The sequence below is a fragment of the Truncatella angustata genome, assembly GCF_020726525.1.
Source record: "Truncatella angustata strain MPI-SDFR-AT-0073 chromosome Unknown BKA67scaffold_3, whole genome shotgun sequence".
Classification (NCBI taxonomy): domain Eukaryota; kingdom Fungi; phylum Ascomycota; class Sordariomycetes; order Amphisphaeriales; family Sporocadaceae; genus Truncatella; species Truncatella angustata.
The window spans coordinates 1,573,803-1,595,783 of NW_025763383.1; the positions used below are offsets into that span (position 1 = coordinate 1,573,803).

Genomic DNA, 21,981 nt, shown 5'->3' on the forward strand with positions numbered 1-21,981 from the left:
CTGGAAATCCATTTATATAAAAGTCCCCGAAACGCATATGCTCTTATTTCGAATCGCATGAATAACAAACAAAATTAGTTGAAGAAAGATTTCATTCTATTGAAACACCGTTATTCTGAAAACCATCGTCTTAGCTATGATCATATCAGCTTTGAAGGCTTCACTGAGACGAAAAAAAAGTGGCAAGCATTCAATTAGCTGACAATCCTTCAACGACCTAACCCCAGAAAAGCAGGAGCGGTACCAAGGTGAGCAGGGATACCTGCATACGGAAAACTTGGCAATTTCGCCTGGGAATCGAAATGGACCAATATGCTGTTACAGCGATTGAGTCAGCTTCGAATAAATTCCAGCTGGGCGCATCTCCATTTAATGAGCAACTTCAGAATTCAACAGCCTCAACATATCACAGGCGGTCAGTATATAGAGCACATACGTACGTATACATGAGCGCCACGCAGGACCGGGCCCCTGATGTTTTACGTATACACATGCACCAAGATCTTTTCAGCCTTACCTACCAGCACAAGCAGCCCACGCTTCCTTCTATGTTTTAAAATGTAAAGATTCGGCACTCGGTAATTTCTCGAAGCAAAGATTTCTAATAGAAATCACGATAATATATTCACAGAATGTTGCCAGCTACCAAAGCTTTCGCCACAACTCGAACCTGATCGACGTCTTCTCGATTTTAAGTTTGCATGCCCGAGGGTTATATACCAGATTTCCTGTATATGTTTCTGAGATGTGCGATCAAATGGTGGCGAACTCAATATTGCCGCTTGGCGGCGATTCGGAGACACGAACGACATTGTGCAAATTTCGGCCTGCGCATGCCCGCAAAGTGATTGGTGGCACGGTCAGCTACGAGATCCGACCTCTCGCGCAGGGTAGAAAGGGATGATCATCCCATATTATGCTTCTTACCAACGTCCAGTCTCAATCTTGGTGAACTCGTCTTGGTCACGAGACAGAGACGTACGCACCTGTCTCCGGCGTCAACCACCCGCCCGCACGCCGTAATCCCCGCTGTATTGCGGAATTGTCCACGTGGTAGAGCTCTTGGGGAGTGGGCACAGCCGAGCCACTCGAAAGGCATATATCCTGGCGGATGCGGCAAGCACAGACGCCCGGTAGACAGAGTCTGCTCGACACTGACGAAGATCACGGCGGCCTTTTGAACAAAGTGGCATCTAGAATCCACATGACCAGGACGAGTTCGTATGGGGATAGTGTGACTTTGTGACGACTGGCGGAACCTAGCCACGTAGCTCCTTTTCCGAGGCTTCTGCAACCTGTCTAGATCATCACTTCCAGACTTGCCTGACATAGACGAACATATGACTATTAAGTTTTGGGCTGCTGGCTTCTACATCATTTGACACACGTACCAGACACGCTACACCTGCTGGACGGCTGTAGCTTGAGTAGCTAAGTAGAGCTCGTTCTCAAAATGGATGGTGGTTCGAAAGAGTCGGTTTGAGATGAGTACTTGCCAAAATTCCATGCCGTACCATCATGGCCGAGGTTCTTTGGATTTGTTGTTCAATCCCCTGTTCGTGAGTACATACATCAGCTGGGCGGTTCGAGGGTCGAGTGGAAATCGCAATGTCACAGTGATAAGACACTAGGTTGAAAACATGTTTGTGCATTTGAGCTGTAATGAATTACTCCTCGTCTTTCATGACAATAAGCCAACGCCTGAACGCCATGCAATGCAATATAATCCTCAGTCGAATTGGGCATCTGGTATGGAGTTAGATGAACCGTGGTTACATCGTTGTCCCTCGACCATAGCCTGGCCCACCCATGGCCTATAGCAGCTCGAAATCGTCCAACTTGTCCCGGTATTTCATGATGTTTCTCTTGATCTTGCTGCCCACGGCCCACGTCACGAAGTCCTCCATGCTGCGCGTGACGAGATAGGCGGGATCGGTGATACTGTCCGTGCCAACCCTGACGTGGCCGGATTCTATCATCTTCGTGGCGGCCTGAACAGTCTCGGCCATCTTGAGGCGGGTCATGACGACGGGCAGACGGCGTCTCGCGAAGGCGGAGACGGTCACGTCGTGCTCGACAGCGCTGAGCTTCGAGGTCGACGAGATGACGCCCATGTCGTAAAGTTTAGAGAGAAGCAGGTCCTCGTGCTTTCTCCGCACAGCAGAATCCGGCGGCAAAAGAGTCAAACGGTGTGCTAGTTGCCTCGCGCTTCCACACAGGCGGTTGTATTTGTGGTAATCTTCGGGCTTCTGGATCATATAACGGCGGATAACGGCATGGTCGCGATGGCCGTTGTCTTGTTTGTATTCAATGAAGTCAACCTTTCTGAGGAGTTTGGCCCTGGAAGCAGAGGGGTCAGCGATCCGTCCATATTCGCAATTTCGGGTGTTTGTCTCGGTGAACTCACTCGTGGTGCTTCAATTTGCGAACCATGATTTGTGGTAGGCGGTCTCAATCGACAGATATACCACTAGTTGTTATGCGATGTCAAGTGACGACCTCGGAACGATCGTTGTAGATGGTTTCCGGCGACAGATATACCAATGATCGTTTTATGATGTAAAGCGACAACTTCAAAACTGATTCTCGAGATGTCAATCTGCCCGCGGCTGGCAGTAGAATGGAATGTCCTGAGAAAGTTTTTAGTGGATACCCAGGACCTGCCCCGCGACGCTTTGCCCCATACAAGCTAGTCGGGTAACATGCATGGTGGGCCACTTATGCATCTTTCATATGGGGCGTAATCCGTACTGACGCACTAACTATGCATGTTTGTACTATGTATGTATTTATGCAGGTAGCATAAGTTGAACCCCCCCAGCCCAAGCGGATCGGATTAACGACGCCAAAATTATCGAAGGCAAGCGCATCTCAATTGCATTAGGACTGGGGATAGCTTCAGCTCCTGTTACTCAGCCGAACCAGCACATATCGCCCACGATGCCCCCCAGGATACCCATGCTGAGCGCCGTAGGGCCGGCGCGGACATTCGTCAAGTCGCAGATCTGCCAATTCTCCAAGACGGCTACATCACAAGCCCGTATGTCCAATACACGCATTCCCCTTTGAGGCCATCCCCCCGAAAGGTGTATATCACTCGCTAACTTCCGACGATCCCATTTGTAGTCCGAGATGTCGGCACCTCGAGGCCCCCGGCCTCCTCGGCTTCCACCCTGCTAGACCTCGACGCCTCGCCGGCCAGGGCCCCCCGGAACAAGACAGCCATGGCCCAGGCCATATTCAACCGCCTGCGGTCACCGCAACGGCGCACGCCCGAGGGCGAGGAGCTGAAGGTGGAGACGGAGCTGCGCGGCAAGAACCTGGCGGACGACTACATGCGGCAGGCGCCGCGGCGCTGGAACCTAGGCGACGTGTACGCGCCGCACGACCTGAGCGCCGTGGAGATGAAGAAGTGGCGCAAGATCACCACGGTCGAGCGGGACCTGGTGGACCTGCTGGGCCTGAGCCCGCTGGACATGTACCGCAACTTCTCCTTCATCTCCGAGTACACCACCCCCCATGGCCGCATCAAGAGGGCCGACCAGACCGGCCTGCGCCCCGTCAACCAGCGCAAGGTGGCAAAGGCCATCCGGAGGTCCATCGGTCTGGGCCTGCACCCGAGCGTACACAGACACCCGGAGCTGTTGAAGAGGGAGAGGCGCCAGGTCGGACAACAGAATGCGCCCACGGGCAGGATTGGTAACCACTACGCTATTTAAAAAAAAAAAACACCAATCTAGGCATATCGAGGGTAGAGAGCTTTGATGGACACAGGCAATTTGTACAACAGCTTCGCTTTGGTTTGGTTTTGTACAGATAGATATACACCACATCCCGTGTATAGGTTGCTCTTAGGTATTTGTACATATACAAATGATATAAAACACACTACGCCTTCCACGGGCGCGTCATCACGAATGTCCGGAATCCTTCCGCATCCCGCCTCCTGCGCTTCTTTTCCAGCTGACTCCATACGTGGGGGAACCACTCTTTCGACCATGCTTCGAAGTCATCCTTGAACTCGTCGTTTGGTAATGCATTGTAGACGGCGGCGAGGCTACATCACCAGTCATTAGTATCAATAATTCACCAAAGACAGCAAGCAACTTGGCAAACTTACGTCGAGATATCAGGCCGTTGCCCGATGTCGGCCTCCATCTCCTCGAGGATCTTCTTGTATTCCTCGACATGGCCATGGTAAGCCAGTGCCGCGGCATACGCCGTCACTACATTGGCAGGCAGCTCTATCTCCATCCGTTGGAGTTTCTCCCACAGCTGCTTTGCGGGCTCGTCGCCGTATGGTGCTACTTCGTATGCTCTGAAGATGATCTCTAATGATTGGTATGAAGGACCCTCGACCGAGTTGTCGATGTCCTTCCAGAAGTCGAGAGCGCTTTCTGGTTCGTCGCATGCTGTATAGCCTATCATGAGCGCATTGTACAGCTGGGTGTTTGGCTGTATTGTAGTGTCCATCTTGAGCATGTTGTGGACCATCCTGAGACTCTCCAAGTCTGGAGCACGGCCGATGCCCTCGAAACAGCGAATATATGTGTCTACCGTAGGACGGTAAACTGGGTTGCTGTGCTGTCGCATATGACCGAACACGTGGCAAGCCATGTCGGCACGTTTCCGATCAAAGAACGAGTCCATAATCCGGGTCCTGTCTTCCAAAGCGCTATCTGGAAAGAATTGTCGCAGCAGCGCGTATGCGTCCCACACTCTCGCCGTGCTGTTCGCTGGATCTAAGCAAAACCGGACGAATGCTTTCGATACCAATGCTCTCTCGTCCCAGCTGTAATGCACTGTATGAAGCGACAGGGTGTCTATCACCTCGTACTGCTCGTCGTTCTTCATGAAAGTCATGCAAACTGCAACGACCGTCTCGGGTTCGAGAGTGGCTGTAAGCTGCTCCAGGTAGCTTGTAATTTCCAGCACCTTGTCGTGGTTAGGGGTCGGTTGGTTGCACAGCCCACGAATGAGTTTGTTGAGGACAGGCCAATCCACGTCATCGCTGTCAAAGTTTTGGAGCAAGCGATAAGCCGTGAATGCACCATCCAAGTCGCCGGCCTGTATCCTGTAGTTTACCTGGAGACTGTAGTGTCTCCTATCTGGAAAAATTTCGAGCTTTGGCACCAATGCCGATAGTCGCTCCGCCATGTATAAGTCCCCCTTTTCCGTTGCTGCTTCAATAACCGCATTGACGATGTCAATGTTGGGTCGGAGTTTCGGATCAGCGCTGTTGAGCATCATTTGCTCGATATGTTCGGGCCCCTTTCCAAGCAGGAGCACTGCGAAGCGGTATATGAGAAGAACAGCCTCTTCAGAGTAGTGCGTCTGGGCTAGTTTTTGGAGGTCGTCAGCGATGTTTTGGTACTCAGTAATAGCCCATTCCAGATCATTGTTCCGCATTGCAGAACGAAAAACTTCCTGGTATGTTTGCTGCGTGGGCGTTGGTGGTATTGCGCCGGTCTGAGATACGTCGCTGTCCTGGCTAGCTTCGATGGGTTTATAGAACCATTCCTTCATTTTGTCGACACTGTCTTGCCGGGCATAAAAGGTCGTCATAATCTCATGGACCGAACGACCAAATTCGAGGCCGGAGCGGGCTTGCATTGTCGAGAGAAACTCCAACAACTCTTCTTCCCTGCCCTCCAGGGCAAGACCACGAAGCACTGGGATCCACAGTCCTTTGGTCCGGCCATAGCCAAGCTTTGGCTCGCTTTGCAATGTTGACCAGGAAGTAAGCAGATGATGCTTTGCTTCTTGTGACCTCCCGTGCTGTGTCAATATCCTCAAGAGCGCGGCAACATCAGGGGCCCGTTCCACAACAGGACTTCTCCCTTCGGTTCGCGCCTTTTGTTTCGACAGGTCTCGGATATGTATGAAGAGGGCCTTTGAAAGATTGACAAGCTCGGTCGGATCGTCTCGCGGGCGCAGTTGCAGAGCTTGTTGTGCTGTCCTCATATCGCCCAAGGCCAAGATACCTTCGACGTTGCGCTCCCCCGGTTCCATTAGATAATTTAGCACGTGGTGGGCAACCCGTGCCTGCATAGCGTTGACGGGGCGGCTGTTGAACTTTTTGTGCTTGAAGAAGTCCCGGAAGGCCTTGACCAGCTCTTCCCTGGGCGGCGGACGGAGGCCCTCGTTTTTGTGAGCGCCATATCTGAGCAATGATTCGAATCCTGGTTCGACCTCGGGTTCCTTCAATATTCTGGGGGCCTTCTGAAAGAAACTCAAAAAGGTCCGCCGCTGTACTGGTCTCGTTACTCTGAGAGCGACCTGGGTCCTTCGTATTGCTGGCCGTGTGGTCGGACACAAGGGAATGCCCTGGTGGGCACGCAGGCGTCGCAAGACATGGCGGGTCAGTTGCGACCGCATAGTGGGTGTGAAACTATGTGCAGATGCTGCTACAGTCTCTCTGTTAGCATGATTGGCCCCAGCTGCAGTCCTCGTGGCCATTGACTTGCCTGAGCATGGCTGGACTCGTCTGTTGCAGTGCAGTGTGCAGCGTCGCGAGAGCTCTATATCGGCTATAACAATTCTTGAACTCAGGCTTGTCCTCAAAAAAGATTAACCCAGACTAAGGTTAGAGCTCTCTGTTTAGCATAAAGCACAAGCTAACTTTAGCGCGTCATTGCCATTGTCATTGTCATTGTCATTGCGGGAGCTTCGGGTGGGCAGCAGCGCCGCCAGCTGCGGCCAGCTGATTCAACTGGACGTATAATAAGTTGCGTGGACCTTTTACACGCAATAGCAGTTTAGCTCATGGCTTCGTCTTGAAAATGCTTTAGATTACTGTAATGCCGAACTTCTATCAAATCTTGTGCACGTCATCGCAATGCCGTCAAAGAGATTTGGCACTATTTGTGAACCCATTATGCGTAAGTTGGCACTCCGAAGGGTGCAAAATCGTCAAGAGCAGTTTGTGGGTAATTTGGGACAAGTTGAGCTTCGAGTGATGCAATGGACAAGGACCTGCGGCTCCTGGTCTGAAGTTTGAGCTATGAACGGCCACTCAATCACTTACAGTTTCAACGCTCTTGTGCCCTCTCGCCAATAATGGAAGAACCATCCGGTCTACTACGGGATTCACAAGCCATCGGTAGTGTCTCACATGGCAGCAATGTCTATTCTACCGTTCATGACCGCACCAGACTGGTGGAATCTGAACAATAAAGCAAATGCATAGGCGCTCAGGCTCATGTAAATCTGATACAATCCTTTCAGTGTGGGATGAAAGGACCAGTAGGCAATGTCAACAATATCGATATACACAGAATTTTTAAGCGATCGATGCCTCACTCCTTGTTACTCTGCACCGGTGGGATGCTTTGAAGTCCCTTGGGGACATCAACATTTTACACCATAAGCGCCAGACTCGCAGCCTGCTTCTATCTATTACGGGTCGTTTGATTTGCTTTGTCTAGTTTGGCTATCGATTCAATAATTCCTCATATGGATGCTGTCATGGATAACGAAGCCTCACCACATGAACAGCAGCCATTTTGCCAACACCCCCACTGGGACAGGCCTCTTTTTTTCTTTTTTTTTCTTTTTTCAAATTTCTTTATTCAAATCTTTTCAAGACTTCACTTAGAATAATATTCGACCTCAAATACAGAAGACACACCTGCCAATGGATCTGTGAATTGACTCTCAATACTTGATTCAAAGTTGTTCTATGCTCAGATCCGGAGACTTGTATTCCCTCAAGAATGTGTATATGTGCCTTAAGCATCACACATACATGCAGAGTCAAACTGACACTATTGGGTCACTAGTTTCAGCTCATCGTCTTCACCGAGTAACAAAAGTAGTTGATGACCTTCGGGGGTTTTCCCACTCATGTCCAGGCGTCTTGGCACCACCGTCGCGATCTTCTCTGGACGTCAATGTTGGATCGGCCATGTTGAAAGGCTTTTCAGTGCCCTAGTCATGGCGATGTTGGAGTTGTCTTGGCTATCTTACGTGATTGGACCCCACGATGGACTACGAAGTGTTGGTGACGATGTGCTTGCTCGCGAGTTTCCTGGCAAGATTGCATAATCAAGGCTAGCAGCTATACAGCAAGAATCCTCACAAGCGGCTTGATGCCAAAAAGTAAAATATTCCGTCCATGGTAAATCTCCGCGGAGACCAGAACTTCTCATCTACCAACAAAAGCATAATCTAATAGCAAAGTCTACTAACGTTCAACATTGTCGGACATCAGTCTAATGATTATGGCAATGTGCCATCGTCTTGACAGGATCATGATGAGGCAATTCTTGGACTTCAAAGGCCCCCTGATCAAAAGGTTGCAACCTTTATGTGATACGATGGTCGTCAAGAACACCACTGAGAAGACAGCAGAGTGTCCAAATGCGAAGTACATCATTGGGGCTCGGCTTTTGAACATAATTCAGGCATGTATCCAGTCTAGCGAATTATGGCAGCTGATCGGATTCATTGTGTTATTTCAGAGCGGCCTGAGTTGAGTCTGGTCCAAAGTTGCAGGGTCTAACGCGAGCACTATGTATGCCCGCCCCAGCAAAGGGGTCTTGATGCTGCGGAAATCACATGGCACACAACAGGGTAGTTCTTCAAAGAGAAACGTAATCTCAATTTGAGACCAGTGCTGCAGATTGGGGCAAGGGTCTAGAAGTCTACTGCGTTCAGCTCATGGATCGCCATGCAGTACCATCTCCTCGGGTCCAGTGTCTCAACGCGGCATTGACCGCAGAAAGCAACGATGAAAACACGAAAGCACAATGTCTGCATTGCCAAGGGTCGGTAACAACCAATCGCACAACCGTGCCAGGTGGGTATGGGCCTGGAAAAGTCGGGCACACTCAGAGATTGGCTGCTGTTTTGCAAAAGTCGCGTGCGGTCGTCGCGTCCGCTTAAGAAAATATGAGTCTATGGAAAGTCAAAAAGCAGTTTTGGGGGTCGCCACAGCTCAGCTTTCTCAAGTTCCATAAGGTAATATATGTCTTGGTGAGTATATTCGCCATTTGGAGCTAAGATGTCGTGACCGCTTAGCGTGAGAACCAAGGCCCGCCCGGTACTCTTATTGAAATAGTAACTGCGCCCAATCCTGGGCCACCGTCTTGGCCTTTCCCATATGGCCTGTTGGCAAGAGAGGCCAAGTCCAGATCATTCTTGGTATCTTGGATTAACTCTTTCAGCCAGTGAAGGCCGTGGTAGTTCTCGGGGCTAGTATGAAGACATGACCGCCAAGATGGGGGTAATCAACGCAACATACGGGCATATGCCGCGCCAAGTTGACGAAGCGACGTATGAGGAATATAAGATGCAAAGACTTTCGCCAAAGCTTAGTAGAGTTCCGAGCTCTTGTCGTCAGCCATTGCCTTGTACCTGGTATCATTGAACTTTCAATTGAGCCTCAACCATGACAGCAGCCAAGGTCGGCCACGTTTTTGCCAAGGGAGTGGGGATTGACACTGGGTATCGCGCAAGGCTTGAACCCACAGAAGCAGTAGGGCAAGCTGCAACATCTGTTGGTTCAATAACGCCCTACGTTGAAGAAGAGGTTACAGTCAAGGAATGGCTAACCGACACGCTCGTCCCTTCCAAGGGCAGTGCTGCTCGCTATTTCAAAAGCTTGTTCCCTTTTTGGTCTTGGATCTTTCACTATAATCTAACATGGCTTACTGGCGACATCATTGCTGGTAAGGTCTACATATTTGGCGGTCTTAAGCTTTACTAAAAGATTTCAGGTGTTACCGTAGGATTTGTTGTCATTCCTCAAGGAATGGCATATGCCATCCTGGCCCAGCTGCCTCCTGAGTATGGCCTTTACACCTCCTTTGTCGGGTTTCTACTGTACTGGGCTTTCGCAACATCAAAAGATATCACTATTGGTACAGTGGCTGTGATGTCAACTCTTGTTGGCAACATCATCCTCCGAGTTCGCGATGTACACCCAGAATTTGCCCCGGAGCAAATTGCAAGAGGTCTTGCGGTGATCTCTGGCGCCTTCTTACTATTCGTTGGTCTGGTACGCCTTGGATGGATTGTCGAATTTATTCCGCTGGTTGCCATTCACTCATTTATGACCGGCGCCGCTATCAGTATCTTGGCTGGACAAGTACCAACGTTGCTCGGCATCAGCGGCGTCAACACACGAGAATCGACGTACAAAGTCATAATTAACACGTTGAAGAATCTTCCGAACGCAAAGCTTGATGCTGCAATGGGTGTTTCAGCGCTGGCAATGCTGTATTTGCTCCGATTCATCTGCAGCTTCATGTCGAAGAGGCAGCCCAAGAAACAGAAGCTTTGGTTCTTCCTCGGGACGCTGCGCATGGCTTTCGTCATTATCCTCTACATTCTGATTAGTTGGGGAGCCAACCGCTATGTCACAGACTCTAAGAAGGCCAAGTTCAAGATTCTGGGGACTGTGCCATCTGGATTTCAAGTTCACGGCGCTCCGGTGATTACCCCTGAATTGCTTTCAGCGATCGGCCCCGACATTCCTAGTACGATCATTGTGCTGCTAATCGAACATATCTCCATCTCGAAGTCATTTGGCCGAATCAATAATTATGTCATCAACCCGTCTCAAGAACTGGTTGCTATTGGTTTCACGAACATCCTTGGACCGTTCCTCGGTGCTTATCCAGCTACTGGATCCTTTTCGAGAACTGCTATCAAGTCTAAAGCCGGCGTGCGAACACCCTTGGCCGGTATCTTTACCGCTGTTATTGTTCTGTTGGCTCTCTATGCGCTGACATCCGTGTTCTTCTACATTCCGTCAGCGTCTTTGGCTGGTATCATTATCCATGCTGTTGGAGATTTGATAACGCCACCGAATGTCGTGTACAACTTCTGGCAGGTGGCTCCCATTGATGTTATCATCTTTTTTGGAGGTGTCCTTATCACTGTGTTTACCGACATTGAGACGGGAATCTACTTTACCATGTGTGCGTCTGCTGCTCTTTTGCTGTTTCGCCTCGCACTGTCTCGAGGCAGTTTTCTTGGTGAAGTCAACACCTACAGTGTCAGCAAAGATACTCCACGAGGGAATGGTGCCGGTAACGGGAAGAGCACCGAAGTTTTCCTGCCTTTTAACCATTCGGACAACACCAACCCGAATATCAATGTCAGGTCGCCTTACCCTGGTGTCATTGTCTACCGCTTCAACGATGGCTTCAACTACACCCACTCTGGTCGCCTGATGGACGAGCTTGTTGCTTTTGCACATCACGCCACCAGGCCTACAGAGCTTGAAGTGCATGAAAAACTTGGTGTAAGTTCAAGAACCTCAGTAAATCCTATAACAGACAATACTGACTCCCATATGAAGGACCGTCCTTGGAACAACCCCGGTCCACGCCGAGGACAACAAGTCAACCTCGATGACGACCGACCAATCCTCCGTGCAGTCATCCTGGACTGCTCCTCGATTAATCATGTCGACACGACCTCCATCCAAGCTCTCATCGACACCAGAAACCAACTCGACCGATATGCTTCCCCTGAGCCCGTTGAGTGGCATCTCGCACATGTGACCAATCGCTGGTCTCGCCGGGCATTTGCTGCAGCCGGCTTTGGCTACCCCAGCCATGCACTCCTCGAGGCCAACCCCGGATGGAAGCCAATATACACCGTCGCAGCCGTAGGCACAACAGACGATTACGAGAAGCAATCGACGATTATCCATCCCAAGGACGTCGACTCGGATGATGTTGACCGCATCTCCTCGCATTCCGCCCAAGCGCGGTCCCATAGCAGGATCCCCGATACGGTCGCTTCTGTTCACGGTGTCAACCGACCGTTCTTCCATGCCACCATCACCTCTGCTTTGGAAGCTGCCATTGCGAATGTGGCGACCAAGACGAGGCGTTGAATTAAGTTTCGCTGTTTTGGTTTGTAGAATCATGTGAGGGTGTTCGGCGAAAAGGGGTTTGTTAATGTGGAGACTGTCTCCTAGATGTCGTCAAGAATTGTGTGGAATTACAGTCTTCTTTGGTGGTCGATTATTCTCGATATATACCCATTCATTCAGAGTGACAATAGAGTTGAAATTTAATATTGTTATGACTACTGTTTTGGGTCGAGACTTTGGTGCTCGTTACTCGCATTTCGTGTACCTCACTTGTGGACAATATGGGCTGAAGTGAAACTTGGTATGTACAGTTTATTGAACTAATGAGTATATACAGAAGCAGTGATAAGGTATCGTTCATGGTGACCCATGGGTTCTTGTCAACTCATCAACCGCCAAGCCCCCTGCCGCTCAAAGAGTATTGCCAGCTGAAGAGGCAACAGACTTGGCATCACTGGCGCTAGAAGCGGACGCGATGTTCTTGCCAGAGAAGTTGACCAGGAAGCTAGTGTCGACAATATTGAATGTGCCAGAGCTGCCGAAAGCGTTCAACACACAGCTGCGTCCCAGGTACGTAGAGCAGGCAGTGTTAGCCGTCGTGCTCGGACTGGTGAATGCCACGCCCGAGACGTCGTCGGTGACGACATTGACGACATTTTGGAACACGTTGCCTTCTGCTAGGACCATACCACCACTGTCGATCTCGAAGGCGTGTCCATTGCTGTTGGTCTGGTAGAAATAATTGTTGACAGCGTGGAGGAGCGTGTTGCCTCCGACCTTGGGAGCCCGGCCAGAGAAATGGTGGACATAGTTGTTCTTGAAAGTAACCAGGTCCGATGAGCCGAGGAAGAGAACGTTCCAGTAGTGGTAAGTGTCACAGCTTGGCGACCAGGAAGTAGTACCATCGATATTGCAGTTCGAGATAGTCACACGGCCACTGGCTGACGTTCCCAGTACGATGTGTTGGCGACCGATCAAGGAGGTGGAGACATGGTCAATCCAAACTAGATGAAATTAGTATATAATTTAGCTTCGGATAATATTTGTAGGAAGGTACAATAAATGTTCCTCACTGTTCATGCATGCACAGAGGGGGAAAGTTGAAGCCATAAGTTACTTACCCAGGTCAGTACTGACAATTGTGACTGCATCACCTCCCCAGACATACTCGGGGTTCAGATCAGTGATCTTAATGTTCTGAATGATAACATTGCTTGCATTAATGATTCTCAAACCTTTGCCCTGATTGGATCATTAGTACATAGGTTCATATGTAGAAATAGATGGGCCAATACCTTGATGACTCCTGCAGAACCTTGCCCGACGAGGGACTTGTTAGATCCGACTGTGATACCAAGTATGCCGGCATTGTCGTACGAGACGGAAACATCAGGCGCAGAAGCCTCGTAGTTGTCACACCAGGAGTTCAGATTGATGGCTGTCTGGCAGGACGATCCCGTTCCCCACGGGGCGCAGCCGGTCGCAGAAGTCGTACCTGCTGTACCAGTGAAGTCGAAAGTCTTCGTCAAGATGATAACCCGGGCTGAGCTATCACCTAGGTATGAGACAAGCTCGGCGTTAGTCGTAGGATATACGGCCGTGGCGGAACCACCTCCAGTGACACCCTTAGCAAAGCCTTCGGCGGCGCCAGTCACACCAGCAGCGCTGACCTGCCGGGCCAAGGCCGCGAGAGCAAGCGCGAAGAACTGTCTTGAGATCATATTCGATAAGATCCAGTGTCTATGATGGGCTCGAAGGATAAGGGACTGGAGTTGATGGACTCTACTTCGCGATCAGTATCGGCAAGCCACAACACCTTTATAATTTTCAATAATCATGTTTGCTACTTTATCCCCTGGATCAGACATTCTCAAAATCTTCCGTGCTAACATCTTGCTATTATGCCAAGACACAAGGTTGACGACGAATTAGTTACGGCTCAGGCAACTGATTGGTGGTTTTTGTTTCTGGATGCTTTCCGACAGGGGTTGTGGGGACTGTTACCCCATACCCCATATCCAACTCCCAAATACCAACTACCGGGTGTGTATTTGGACCCACGGTAACCAGACCAGGGTTGGCTTCGGAGCATGACAGGTATAGCTCTTTCCGGACACAGCTTCTATTGGCTACAAAGTTATATTCAGTGGATCTGTCTTGCCTGCCGGAATTCCGTGGTGTTGTGAAATGTTTTCTGACAGGCTATCGCCAAGTCTTATAGGTGCGCTTATTTCTTTTCCGCATCCTTAGTCAGGGACATGGGAAATGGGGCGTGCACAAGTCAAACCAAACGAGTGCATCTTGCGGTGGTCTTGTGACAGCCGTATGGGTCTCCCAAAGTTGGGCTAAAGCCTAACTTCCGCCTATGGCATGGAACCATTGCTGGGCGTCATACGTACGTCGTATTGATCCATTCAACAGAACCTCTGATTCTTGCAGGAAAGAGCTGGATTAACTAGATACGTATCCAAGCCCTAGACTTATGAACACTCTATGTGAAGAACAGTTCATAGCAACGGATGCTGCAGCTTATGCGGTATCTCATATATCATTTTGCGGGAACTGGAGATTTTTTTTTGCGTACGACATTCCTCCTATCAGATTCCAACAAATTTGGCTATTGCACAAAAGAAATTACTCCGATATCGTCAAAGGGCATGTCCCTTTGGGCCGATACATGCTTCCAATATGCGGAAGATTCGAACGTTTCAAACGACTTTACAATGCTTCCAACAAGCCATGATTGACCAAGAACAAAAAAGAGATGATAAGAGTGTATTTAATCTCATAGTCTGATTATGTCCTAGTGGACACTAGAAATTGGCTGGTGTACCACAAAATAGCCCAGAACTGACGCATGGTAACAATTGCAAGTAGCAACATGATGAGGGGGGAAGAAAAGAGGGAAAAGGCAAAGAAAATAAAAGAACGTAAGCTATATGCAACCCGAAGTGTGGATCATCCTAGAGCCCACTAGACTAGGCTGAAAGACCAGGCCTGCTGGCTCAGAGTGACTGTAGCTTGGGTTTGCTCTAGTTGTTGGACTTTCCCCATCTGTACCACAATAAATGCTAGGTCTTCCATGTTTGACGGCACTCAGTCTGTCACATCGTATTCATAGCGTAGTGTCTGTTGCGATCTGAGATCTCCCCAGGTGTATACTATAATAATAACTACCGCGACGCACTCGAAAGACTGACCAATGAAACAACACACTGAGTGACAGAAGACCTCAAGCCAGAGCACCCGTCCAAGCCGCCCCTCAGAATGTGCAATTTGTTGGTGCACTTTGCGTCAAAGGGGGGATCGCCTCCATAATGATGTCCTCCGCAGCGATTCCAATACCCCTGCTCGTCTGCAAGCTCTCAATAAATAAACTCTGAGCAGTACTGACAGATGTGCCATCAGTCTTTACTTTGGCACTTGGGACATATCGCCTGGTGCAGTAGACACCATCGATATCTAGCATCCTTCCACCATACTTGCTGTTATCTGCTTGGTCGACGAATGTATTGAGAGCGTTGCCAATTTTCCACAGGTCAGGCTCTTGTCCAAGTTTGCCGTTGGTCAGACGGTCGTAGATGATCATACCGGGTGTTTGAGCTAGGTTCTGTAGTTATTCAGTTGGTAACCCTTTGCTCATACATGATTTAATTGCTGACCTCAATCTGGTTGTTTCTTCCGTACTCGCTCTGCACTGCAGAGTCGGCGGCATAGGCCGAGAGCCACTCAGTAGTCGCTTGACGTCCATCCTTGTCAGTAATTGTCTCGTGACTCTGAGATCATGTGACATTACCTGATCCCATCGATTTAAACGCCCAAGCATATTCACACGCGTGTTCGGACTCGTGGATCATTGTATCTGCCATCGGAGTGCCTTTGAGCGTTATAGTTGTGCCAAACTGATAACCACCTCCACCGTCCTTGTACAGCGACACGTCGGACACCCACATACGCATGCGTACCGGAGCTTGACTGAATATGGATGCGAATTCATCGATACTCTGATACGAGCCAATTTGATCTATTTGCGAAAGATGTTAGTTTTAAGGGGACTTTTCGCCTCAGCATAAGCCTAAGTGTTGGCACTTGAGTTTCTCCAAGGCAACCCAGCCCAAATTAGTTGTAATAACTCTAAAATTCCAGAAAAGGGTGGTATGATCGGTCGGTGTACTCACAACAGAAAGTCCAAGCTTGGGAGCACTATATATGGATCAGTCACTCTTATTTATTCTAGAGTATGCAATCGAGTCTTACATCATTAAACGAAACCGAGTATGTCTGGAATGTGCCCGGGTCAAGTTTGTCTCGAACGATGTTATCCCAACAGAGTTTCGACAATGTGCCTGATGGCCACGCACTGATGACCTGTCCCTGTCGAGGTAGACCATCAGCCAATGGCTGCGTGAACTTGGACAAATCTTTCCATAGTGCTGGCTTGTCAAGCAAGGCGGTCGTCAAGGTTGCCCAGAACAATACTGTTTGAGCAGGTAGATGCATGTTGACTGGCGGTCGGACAGATACAAAGTGAAATTTAAAGTGATTGATAGAATATTGCACACTACATATACTTCTTTGTCATCTAAGGGGTGTGATTTAACGTTCCAAAAAGAAAGTCGCTAGCATTAACTTAATAGACCAGAACATCAATGGACAGCATAGCGGTAGATATGTCTGCAACATCTCAATATTCCATGACCACTGGTGTAATTTCCGGCTTCACATTCGTCTGCAGGAGACATTGTGATCCGGTGGACCGCCAACCTGCAGAGTGAACACCTGTAAGTGGATGAATCAATCGGGGCGGAAATTGGAGACCTGTCACGTAGTCGTAATGGAGATGATACGATGTCTGGGACGAAAGATAATTTTTAATTTATTGACTCGGACTCCTGCCCTTTTCTGAGTGTAATCAGGTCTAGATTTCCCGTACATAGTGCCAAGCTGGGGGGCGAATACCACAAGAGACTGTATACTGGCAAGTTCATTGGTTTGTGACATATTATGATATGCACTGTTCAATCTTAATAATCATGATATTTCCGAGCTTGTTTAGCTTCCGACTCTCTGCAGGCGACAGCGGTTAATTACAATATTATGCATATCCGTTATCCTTTCTGCACGTCTGGTTGGTTCCGACAGCGTTCATTGTAACATAACTTCAGCCCCCGAACCGACGGTATCATCGGATTCTTTGATCGATCAGAGCAGCCGGGCCGACATTGAGCGGTAACCGAGGGGAACTCGACAATGATTTGCTCCACTTCTCGTATCATGCAAGTCATATTGCACGTTGCATTACTCCAGAGGTCCCTTCAAGGGTATAACCCCGGGTTTCCGAAAGGAAAAACGGCTATGTTCTCCATTTGAGGTTGCCACAAACTGAGACGACATGATTTAGATGAATTGACTAATGGGCAAAAGGCCGTGTGTGAAATCATATTGATCCCATAGACTCACATGAGCCAGAGCTTGATGTCTACATCAAGCACGCCTACGCCTCCACCAAGCAACTCTGTACCCAGAAATCACGCATGCAACTTTACCAGGCAATTCCGCCCTGTCTCACTCACCGCCATCATGCATTTCTTTAAAACCATCATAACAAGTATACTACTATCGAGCTTTGTCTCAGCAGACTTTGATATGTGGCTGCGGCAAACCTGTTCCATTGACGGTCCAGGGAGCGGCAACGAACTGGTAAATGGTTCCTAAAATTGTCATCTCTAATTTCTAGAACATGTACTGGGCATATGTCGTTTATCAGTGACAATCGAGCTCTTTGTCATTGTTTTGATACTCTCCGTAGACTCCCCAACCCATATAAAGAGACCAAATACTGACTCCGAAAACTGTAGTGCACATTTCACTGGGTCACTCTTCCAGCCTACAACGGGGACTACTGTGAGGACTACGCGGTACAGTCAACACTTGGTGACGAGTACGACCAACCCTGTGACAAATGGATGACCATGGACGGCGGAGGCCAGACCATCATTCACAATTGCGCCAACAATTACAACCAGCCTCAGGGTTCATACTATGGTGACGTTCTGCACTACAAGAAAGATGGTACCACGGTAGCTGGCACCTGCCAGATCTGGAACGGTCAGATGGACCAGGGCATGGAGGTTGCTATAACCTGTGGCAGTTCGGTCTATCTTTGGACAAGTAGGATTGCTTGTAAGATCTCGGGCGTGTACGGAACGGCTTGAGTACTCGATTGCTTCGAGAAATGCTCCAATGCAGAGGGGAAGAAGATGGAACTACATATGAGAGAGAGGGAGAGAAAGAGGGAGGGAGAGAGGGAGAGAGAGAGGGAGAGAGAAAGGGAGAGAGAGAGGGAGAGAAAGAGGGAGAGAGAGGAAACGAGCTTCCTGATGTTACTACGTATGCATTTGTTGCCTCGAGCTGCACTGCCGCCGTCTTCCCTGCGAAACGATACGTTGGTTATAGCTTCGAAAAATTTATATTCCTCAAGCATATTTTGAATGATTTGTGGTGCTATACAACACCAGCGATGTGGTCGCGACCTCTCAGCCGATATATCAAGCTGGCTCTGAGTGGGAGCTTGCCGCCTGCTTACACAGTTAGGCCAGAGCTACATTCATAGTAGGAAATATTCCTAGGTGGAAAGAGATGTAGCTGCAGACTTATTCAGCCTTGGTAGCCAAGCCGAGAGCCGGTGCTATGGATGGTATTATTCAAACCATTCAGCTCTAGAAGAGGCAAACATTTATTATGGCACAATGAGAGTTTCGTCTTACTCAGAACTACAATATAATGTCAAGGCGGGAGAGACCCTGTTGATGCGGCTCCACTTGACCCTTCCTGATCTAACTTGACGTTTAACAACAAAATCGAAGATGAATTCATCGGGTGAGGCGTCAAAAGCCGGCTTCCTGATCAAAACTTTGTCTTCATTCAACGTGCTATCAGATATAGCGAATCTCCCACTTCCAGATGAAGTGATGCAAGGTCTTCGTCTTTCAACAACAAAGAAGATGAAGGTTTCTGTGGTATTTGTGGTAGGATGTGTAGCATGCAGTATAGGCAGGGAGCCTCTAACAATCTTTGAGTGGTGAGGTAGTCTCTAGACCGCACGCCTACCACAAAAGACCCGATTAGAGGCGAGGTATAGGCATTGACCGGCGCCAGTGCCCGTCGACGGAACTAAATGTTCGCATGAATCTGTCTCACAGTGGTCGAATACTCACCGTCAACGCGAGAATAGGAAAAAAAACACAAATCGTCAATATTTCCGAACCATGATGGGACATCGAGAAATCAACTGCTCCTGAAACCCGTTCGATTACAGCACAGTAGGAAAGCGCGCTCCAGGTGCGATGGGTGACACGCAAAAAGAGGCGCTAAGGACTGCGACGTCACTGGACGTTGATGCCCGAACTGCGCTAGGCGTTGTGAGTCCTTAGCGCAATGCTGCGCCCCTAGTCAACGCTATCTTATCTCAACTCTTTGAAAATATTGACTTGGTTTGCAACCGAAGACAACCATCAAACAATCTGTTTGACCCGTCCATATCGTCCCCCATGTTCCAGCCTTTAAAAAGAATCCGAGCTGCACAGATACTTACGAACATGATGCAAGAGTCAAAGAAGATGGGAGGCAGACCCAATCGGCGTCATTTTCATGGCAAGAAGCCGCCTGGTGATGGTCCTCAAGCGCGGCCTGCCAAACAGGAGAACATTCCTGCCAACGCATTTCAACGACCTTTCGAGGCCGTCGCACAGCCCTCACTCACAATTACAGTACCCACCGACACACCAAAGTTTGCAGACCTGGCCAAAGAGAATCTCGTTGACCCCGTTCTTCTGCAAACCATTACGGAAGACATGAAGTTTGATCACATGACTCCTGTTCAAGCCGCAACTATCCATGACCTCCTCAAGGAGCGCAGTGATATGTTGGCACAGGCCAAGACCGGAACTGGCAAGACTATGGCTTTCTTGCTGCCTGCCATCCAAACCCTTATCAACAGGAATAGAAAGGCAGGCATGACAATATCAGCCATGATCATCTCCCCAACACGAGAGCTTGCCATGCAGATCGCCAAAGAAGCGACCACCCTGTTACAGCGTCGTCCTGAATACAAAGTTTGCATTGCCATTGGCGGAACGAACAAGAACTCTGAGGCCTCACGTATCTCGAAAGGATGTGACATCCTCATCGGCACGCCTGGCCGACTTCTAGATCACATTCAACCTGACGAGGGCGGCTACAGTCTAGTCCACGAAAGACTCCAGAACCTTGATACTCTTGTCCTTGACGAGGCAGATAGAATGCTTGATATTGGCTTCCTTCCAGATTTGAAGAAAATCATCTCGTTCCTTCCGAATAAGGAGTCTAGCCATAGACAAGGCATGCTGTTCTCTGCTACCATTGCGGATCACGTACAGAAAGTTGCTCACCTCGCACTATCCAAAGATTACAAGTTCATCTCTACCATCCAGAAAGGTGAAGCTGGCACTCATGAGCGTGTTCCTCAACAATTAGTCCTTGTTCCGGCATTTGCAGACACGACCGCTGCACTTCTTGGAGCAATTCGCCAAGAGCTTAACCAAGTCGGCATTGGTTCTTTCAAAGCCATAGTATTTGCACAAACCGCTGCTCTTGTGGACTTCTACGCAGGAGTCCTGGAGAAGACCGCGGATCTCCCCCCAGTCATCGCACTCCATTCACGTATGACGCAAAGCAAACGAACTAGAACAACAGATGATTATCGAAATGCTGCCAACGGCATCCTCTTCGCTACTGATGTCATCGCCAGAGGCATGGATTTCCCTTCCGTCACTAACGTTTTCCAAGTCGGAATTCCTTCCGATCGAGAGTCCTACATTCATCGTCTTGGTAGAACTGCCCGTGCCGGTGCTGCAGGTCGTGGCACTTTCATCGTCACCGAGCATGAGAAGTACTTCCCTGAGCACAAGCTCAAGGACATTGCATGGGAGAGGATTCAACCCGACCTCAGCTCAAAGGGTGATCTTCTGCGGATAGCCGCAAGCCTGGACACTGAGATACAGACCAAGGCCTATCAATCATGGCTTGGCTACTATAAGGCTCCTCTTAAGCAGCTCCAGTGGACTCCGGAGCAGCTCGTAAGAGAGGCAAATAAGCTTGCGCTCGAAGGCCTTGGCGCGCCCGAGGTGCCAGCTCTTTACCGAACAACAGTCGGTAAGATGGGACTTAAGGGCATTAAGGGTCTGGTTGTCGTACCGGACCCTCCTCGCGAGGCACGCGGTGGCGGCGGTGGCGGCCGAGGCCGAGGAAAAGCTACGCAAGAGAGCTCGGAGGGAAGCTCAAAGCCTAAGCGTCAGAAGCGATAGAGGTGTATTAAACTAGAGAGGGCAATTTTGAGGATCTGCATCATCGGCGTTGAGGCGTTCGGCAGGTGGTAGATCGAAAGTACGATTCCGGAACATAGAACTTGTCTACATTTACTATACCCCCAGAAGTTGAGCTATCAATAAAATGCAATGCCACCTACTGATGACTAATAAGACAATGAACGATAACCGGATGCCGGCTAGTCAGACCCAGCTATAGCCATGATCGTCTCATGTGATCCCTGTCAACAAAGCCAATGGTTGGTATTCGGATAGCATCGGAAACCTTGCGAATTAGTAGTCGGTAACGAAGTGGGGGCTACGTCGATGAGGATAGCTCAATCCACTGTCCGCATTTATTTCCACAGGCTATCATCGACTTGGGGGGGGTTTTTTTTTCTTTCCAAAATGATGGGTATTTTCTCTTTGGGAAAGGCCTTGGCTTGAAGGTTGCATGCAATTGAGTTATCCTCGAGCTCCGTTGTGCGAGGCGGGCGAAATCAACAGTGGTCGACTTTGTGGATCGATAACGTCCATTGATGTTAGTAAATAGACATCTGACAAACAGGCTGACGATTCTCATAACGCGCAACACGTGGAAGAACTGTTAAGTCATGGCAGAATGGAATGGATCTACAATTGGCATGACCTCGGGAGTTTCGATACGTACATACCTTACCCTCACCATTTTGGCATTTCTGCGGGGGCACTACTATAAGCTTACCTTACCTAAAGGCACGAACTCCAAATTTCCCAGGGTGCCTGCGGGGACCGGGGAACAGGGAGCTCATTTTACTCCGCCCAAGT

General features: G+C 49.3%; 8 protein-coding genes across 8 annotated transcripts; 4 read left to right on the forward strand and 4 right to left on the reverse strand.

Moving 5' to 3' along the window:
• Positions 1-1,632: 1,632 nt before the first annotated feature.
• BKA67DRAFT_560562 (uncharacterized protein) lies at positions 1,633-2,631 on the reverse strand. The gene is made up of 2 exons (XM_046102468.1): positions 2,408-2,631; positions 1,633-2,340 (listed from the first exon to the last, which is right to left on the reverse strand). Exons 1-2 carry the CDS (start codon positions 2,431-2,433, stop codon positions 1,815-1,817), a joined length of 552 nt encoding a protein of 183 aa, XP_045959661.1. The 5' UTR covers positions 2,434-2,631; the 3' UTR covers positions 1,633-1,814.
• BKA67DRAFT_560563 (uncharacterized protein) lies at positions 2,613-4,143 on the forward strand. The gene is made up of 2 exons (XM_046102469.1): positions 2,613-3,040; positions 3,127-4,143. Exons 1-2 carry the CDS (start codon positions 2,941-2,943, stop codon positions 3,717-3,719), a joined length of 693 nt encoding a protein of 230 aa, XP_045959662.1. The 5' UTR covers positions 2,613-2,940; the 3' UTR covers positions 3,720-4,143.
• Positions 3,889-6,378, reverse strand: BKA67DRAFT_657341 (uncharacterized protein; the record flags this gene model as incomplete). Its single annotated transcript, XM_046107097.1, has 2 exons — positions 3,889-4,057; positions 4,121-6,378. 2 exons carry the CDS (start codon positions 6,376-6,378, stop codon positions 3,889-3,891), a joined length of 2,427 nt encoding a protein of 808 aa, XP_045959663.1.
• Positions 6,379-9,063: 2,685 nt separating this feature from the next.
• BKA67DRAFT_560573 (sulfate permease) lies at positions 9,064-12,116 on the forward strand. Its single transcript, XM_046102470.1, has 3 exons — positions 9,064-9,671; positions 9,720-11,251; positions 11,309-12,116. Exons 1-3 carry the CDS (start codon positions 9,392-9,394, stop codon positions 11,849-11,851), a joined length of 2,355 nt encoding a protein of 784 aa, XP_045959664.1. The 5' UTR covers positions 9,064-9,391; the 3' UTR covers positions 11,852-12,116.
• A 125-nt stretch (positions 12,117-12,241) lies between these two features.
• BKA67DRAFT_534327 (pectin lyase 2) lies at positions 12,242-13,551 on the reverse strand (the record flags this gene model as incomplete). The annotated part of the gene is made up of 3 exons (XM_046099848.1): positions 12,242-12,834; positions 12,952-13,072; positions 13,126-13,551. The coding sequence occupies 3 exons, from the start codon at positions 13,549-13,551 to the stop codon at positions 12,242-12,244; spliced, it is 1,140 nt and encodes a 379-aa protein (XP_045959665.1).
• Positions 13,552-14,964: 1,413 nt separating this feature from the next.
• On the reverse strand, positions 14,965-16,330 carry BKA67DRAFT_690204 (uncharacterized protein; the record flags this gene model as incomplete). The annotated part of the gene is made up of 5 exons (XM_046109124.1): positions 14,965-15,440; positions 15,493-15,569; positions 15,627-15,854; positions 16,009-16,033; positions 16,088-16,330. The coding sequence occupies 5 exons, from the start codon at positions 16,328-16,330 to the stop codon at positions 15,093-15,095; spliced, it is 921 nt and encodes a 306-aa protein (XP_045959666.1). The 3' UTR covers positions 14,965-15,092.
• A 1,080-nt stretch (positions 16,331-17,410) lies between these two features.
• On the forward strand, positions 17,411-18,443 carry BKA67DRAFT_675417 (uncharacterized protein; the record flags this gene model as incomplete). Its single annotated transcript, XM_046108781.1, has 3 exons — positions 17,411-17,530; positions 17,689-18,013; positions 18,082-18,443. 3 exons carry the CDS (start codon positions 17,411-17,413, stop codon positions 18,441-18,443), a joined length of 807 nt encoding a protein of 268 aa, XP_045959667.1.
• A 1,006-nt stretch (positions 18,444-19,449) lies between these two features.
• On the forward strand, positions 19,450-21,174 carry BKA67DRAFT_515686 (DEAD/DEAH box helicase; the record flags this gene model as incomplete). The annotated part of the gene is made up of 1 exon (XM_046097746.1): positions 19,450-21,174. One exon carries the CDS (start codon positions 19,450-19,452, stop codon positions 21,172-21,174), a length of 1,725 nt encoding a protein of 574 aa, XP_045959668.1.
• Between the last annotated feature and the right edge of the window lie 807 nt (positions 21,175-21,981).

Coding starts and splice junctions, on each gene's coding strand:
- BKA67DRAFT_560563 (XM_046102469.1), top strand. CDS start 2,941: ATGCCCCCCAGGATACCCATGCTGAGCGCCGTAGGGCCGGCGCGGACA. Junction 3,041..3,126: donor GACGGCTACATCACAAGCCC/GTATGTCCAATA, acceptor TCCCATTTGTAG/TCCGAGATGTCGGCACCTCG.
- BKA67DRAFT_560562 (XM_046102468.1), bottom strand. CDS start 2,433: ATGGTTCGCAAATTGAAGCACCACGA. Junction 2,341..2,407: donor CGCAAATTGAAGCACCACGA/GTGAGTTCACCG, acceptor CTCTGCTTCCAG/GGCCAAACTCCTCAGAAAGG.
- BKA67DRAFT_560573 (XM_046102470.1), top strand. CDS start 9,392: ATGACAGCAGCCAAGGTCGGCCACGTTTTTGCCAAGGGAGTGGGGATT. Junction 9,672..9,719: donor TACTGGCGACATCATTGCTG/GTAAGGTCTACA, acceptor AAAAGATTTCAG/GTGTTACCGTAGGATTTGTT. Junction 11,252..11,308: donor AAGTGCATGAAAAACTTGGT/GTAAGTTCAAGA, acceptor TCCCATATGAAG/GACCGTCCTTGGAACAACCC.